Here is a 4,556-nt window from a genome sequence, read left to right as displayed (position 1 = left end):
TTGTTGTTACATTTATGATATCTAATAAACAATTCACCGAGACAAGGAGATGGGAGAGAGAATGTCACAGAGTAATGTGAAAGAATCCCTTTTACTAACAATACCATGTTTTTTGGTTTGGCATTAACATTGTAAAACTCTTTAAGATGACATACAAAGACAGAAACCCTTGTAATTGAGAACATTTCCATGATTGTCTATCATGACCAATAGGGAAAGAATATTATATTGAAACCAGTTTTCATAAAATAAAGCTTTGTTATGGTGCAAAATAAAACGATTGTTCCAAATACAAGTTTTGTGTGGATTAAATTTGTGAGGAAATGCTCATTTCCAACCCAGGAGAACTTGTTGATGGAATGCAGACAATTTAAGAGGTAATTTGGACGAATCAATCAAAGTCACATCTAATCAAAAATTACAAGCCACCTACTTTCCCAAATATTGAAGAAGAGACAATGAACCATAAGCAGTTTGTATTACAAAGAAATGATCTTAACCATTGAGTTTTTAAAACACTATTCAATAACATTTAATCCCCCTTCTTCGTAACTGTGAACTAAATCAGTTTTGTTAATATAGTGATGCTTATTTTTCCAGATAAAGTTAATTACATTCTTTTAGTAAGTGAGGTGGGATAGCTAAGGAGGAGGCTGGATAAACAAACCTGGAGAGTACAGTAATTCCATTTTAGTCAATAAAACTCTTCCAAAAATTGAGATATCTCTTTGTAGCCAGTTATTGAGAATAGTTTTTGCTTTTGAAAGATTTTTAACAAAATGTTCTTGGACACTTTGATTACCGTCTCTAGTAATAGTTATCCCCAAACATTTTACACATGTTTTTATTAGTATATTACATAAAGAGTCTAGTAACTCATTCAAGTTTAAGTGTAGGCCTGATGCTTTGGAAAAGAGATTAAATAGTTGAATGGCTTAATTAATTTGAAATTGCTCCTGTATCATAAAGATCACTGTATCATCAGCTAACTGACTTACACCAATCTGTCTTCCAAATACACTGAGTATATTAAAGTTGCTGTTTTTATCTATCAAGATAGCAAGCATTTCTACTGCTAAGATAAATAGAAAAGGGGAAATGGGACATCCTTGTCTTATTCCTTGTGAAATGTTGAATCTCTGGGATGTTCCAAATGAAACAGAGATTGAACTATTGACGTCTTTATATAACATTTTTATAAAAGAAATACATTTCATGAAATGTAAATATGAAATTATGTTTGATCGTGTCAAATGCCTTATTAAAATCTAAAAAGAGAATATAGCAATCATCCTCAATACATTCACAATAATCTTATTATGCATTGATCTGCCGTTTATAAAACCAGACTGTGATTCACTAATTATTTGATTTATGTTTTTCTTGAGTCTATTGGAAAATATATGAGCTAGAATTTTATAATCTCAGTTGAGTAAAGTGATGGGGCGAAGATTATCCATATGTCGTGCATCTTTACTCAGTTTGGGGATAAGAGTAATTAGACCTTGTTTCATAGTCAAAGATAGTGAATTATTCTGGATACATGCGAGAAAGGCTCGAAATAATAGTTCTCTCAAATCTTCCCTGAAGAATTTATAAAATTTGGAAGCGAGGCCATCAGGGCCTGGAGATTTTCCTGAAGATAATTAATCTATTGCTTTATCTAATTTCTCTATTTTTATGTCTGCTGCGCTTACAGTAAGTCTTTACATTCTTGGTCTAACTGCGGTATGCTAGTGTGTATGTTATCAAAGACAATATTACAGTCTGATACAGAAAAGAATGAGCTATATAAAGAACTATAGAATTGAAAAATCTCTGAGGAAATCATTTTAGGGCAGGTACTTATAACTCCGTTCACATACAGAGAATTTATGGCATTTTTCAAGTCTGCAAAAATAATTATTACTTTTCCCCCTCTCTCCATCCATCTGTAAGCTCTAGATCTTATATGCTCCTTTAGCTTTTTGAGTATACAAATCATCAATTTTGGATTGCAAGGATAAAATTAGTAATTTAGTTGTCCATTATTTACTTTTATTACATAAATAGTTTAATTCTCTTGTTAATTCTAACTCCAATTGTGTTCTGGCCTTACTTACATTTTTACTAAAGTGTATAGAAAATTTTGTGTTTTAAATATTCCTATTTACTTCTGAATGAGATAAGGTGCTTATGTAATGCTACATCATTAATTATGGATTTAATTTGCGAGCAAATGTTTTTGTGTTTTAATAATTCTTATTGAATGGTGACGTGGGTAGCGTAAGCCGCGTGACGTCACCGCCGGCGCGGTATTTAATTAGTGTTAGTGCGCCTCGCGATTAATTAGTGCGCGCGGGTCAGAGGTGCGACACAACATGCCTCCGCTGGAGAAAACACAGCATCCCAAACCGTTCAAACTGAGGAAGAGTTTAGGTATGTGTCTTTATATCACACACGAGACCCTCTGCTGACATGCTGTGAAATGCAAAAGTTGTCTTTGCTATTTTTTATTCATTTCTTTATTTTGAAATATTGATTACGTATCAGCAACGAGGAAACAAGAGGTGGCAGGAATCCGAACTAAGTTTCCGACTAAGATCCCGGTAAGAAACGCCGGCTTTGAGTTTAGTTCATCCGTTCCCGGCTGTTTGCGTTAATGAGTGTTTGTTTCAGGTGATTATCGAGAGATATCAGAAAGAGAAGTACTTGCCTCCTCTGGATAAGACCAAGTTCCTCGTGCCTCAGGAGCTCACCATGAGTCAGTTCGTGACCATCATCAGGTCTGTCTTCATGTGTGTATCTAAATTGTATCCTGAATGTCTAAAGCAACTTTATTTCTATCCAAACAAGCTAGTTATTTTCATAAAGCAGTGTAAAACTGTACTTAATTTGTCACTTTATGAACGTTAAACTTGACTAATAGGCTATACAAAATGGCCACATGCATAAAATTCTGTTTTTGTTAAATTTAATACAAATTTATTTTTTAAATTATATTTATGAATGAAACCTTTTCACATTCATAAAACAATTACATACTAATAAAAGTTAATTTTTATTTATATTATATATTTTAAGTGTATTAATATATTTAATAAGTTATGACTTCATGAATGTGAAGCTTTAATATAAAATGTAAGTTTTTATGTGTATTAAAGTTCTTACATTCATAATGTTGAAATTTTTTTTATTTAGATTATTAAAAAATATGTATTTTTAATTGTATTACGATTCTATAAATGTCAAACGTCTGAATGTGAAGCAATCTATACATGTAGCATAGGTTTTCACATTTAATAAATCAATAGATTTTTATTGTATTGTTTTATAAATGTTAATGTGTAAAATCATGTTTATATTTTTTGAGAATTTTGCATTCATATAATGTCATACATTATCAGTGCATATAATTTATGAATGTGAAACAATGCAATTATCAAATTAATATTCTATGAGTGTGAAAGTTAATATAAACATAATGTGTAACTTTTTAAAATATTTCACATTCAAATATTATTAGTGCATGTAATGAATGTGAAACTTTAATATATTTAAATGTACACTATACATGCACGCAAAATTAGTAGATTATGGAGCATATAATATTGGTTGTGTGCTTCACGCATTTCCCATATACTGCAGTAGTATTGGTAGTAAGGTCCAGTGAACGGCCCAGGCGTCAGCTGATGGTCACCTGGCTGGATTAAAGCGCTTTCTCACGCTGGGGCTTTTCCTCGTGTCTGATCTGGTTTCTCAGGAATCGGATGACCCTGATGCCCAGTCAAGCTTTCTACCTGCTGATCAATAACTCTGGCATCGCCAGCATGTCTCTGACCATGGCTCAGCTCTACAAGGACCATAAAGATGAAGACGGCTTCCTCTACATGACTTACGCCTCACAGGAGATGTTTGGACACTGTAGTAATAATAATAATAATAACAGGTGACGTGTCCAGATGTCGTCGGGGGGGTTTGGCGGGTCTCATTTACTTCACTGAACTGTGATTAAATATTTAAGTCTGTGTATATAACATTAGCTTTTTAGATGTACTATTCTTTTCTATTGTGTGTTTTAATTGAGTAATAAAATCTTTAATCCATGCATCGATGACTAGAGGGAGACGTGTTCGTTCATGTGCTGCAGAAGCGTCATCGGAAACGCCTGACTAATAAAACTGAATGTCAAACGTTCGTTGGTTAATCATGTGGTGATAAAAAAATAAATAAAGGCTATTGTTCATGTTTGATGCTGCACACTGTTGCATCTGGGTTTCTTCCAAAGTATTGTCTTTAATAAGCCATGTTAAAGCAAAGCCATTTTATTTATAACGGCAATTCATTATCGTTTTAAAGGAATATACCGTAAATGAGCTTTTGTTTTCTTGTTGCATCAATTGTGGTGCAGGAGTGTTTTTTCATCGTGTCAAACTGAATGCTTTAAAGACAGGAAATCTACAATAAACCCACTATATTAGTGACATTTTAAAACTCATTTCTCATTACTTGGGTCAAAACTAATCAATGCACAACAGCATCTATGTGGGCTACTGCGGGTCACGTTTCACTGCTTT

General features: G+C 33.1%; 1 protein-coding gene across 2 annotated transcripts; it reads left to right on the top strand.

Annotated features, from left to right (window-relative positions):
* Window positions 1-2,314: 2,314 nt before the first annotated feature.
* Window positions 2,315-4,239, top strand: LOC109056358 (microtubule-associated proteins 1A/1B light chain 3C-like). 2 transcript variants are annotated; one of them, XM_019073562.2, is made up of 4 exons: window positions 2,315-2,418; window positions 2,533-2,588; window positions 2,659-2,765; window positions 3,743-4,239. In XM_019073562.2, the coding sequence occupies exons 1-4, from the start codon at window positions 2,361-2,363 to the stop codon at window positions 3,930-3,932; spliced, it is 411 nt and encodes a 136-aa protein (XP_018929107.1). In that variant the 5' UTR covers window positions 2,315-2,360; the 3' UTR covers window positions 3,933-4,239. The 2 variants fall into 2 exon arrangements, with proteins under 2 accessions (XP_018929107.1, XP_018929106.1); XM_019073561.2 differs by having other exon boundaries at window positions 2,328-2,418; window positions 2,521-2,588.
* Window positions 4,240-4,556: the final 317 nt, after the last annotated feature.

Source organism: Cyprinus carpio, chromosome A11 (genome assembly GCF_018340385.1).
Source record: "Cyprinus carpio isolate SPL01 chromosome A11, ASM1834038v1, whole genome shotgun sequence".
NCBI lineage: Eukaryota > Metazoa > Chordata > Actinopteri > Cypriniformes > Cyprinidae > Cyprinus > Cyprinus carpio.
The sequence above is the reverse complement of the archived record's forward strand: the minus strand, read 5'-3'. Positions and strand labels throughout refer to the sequence as shown.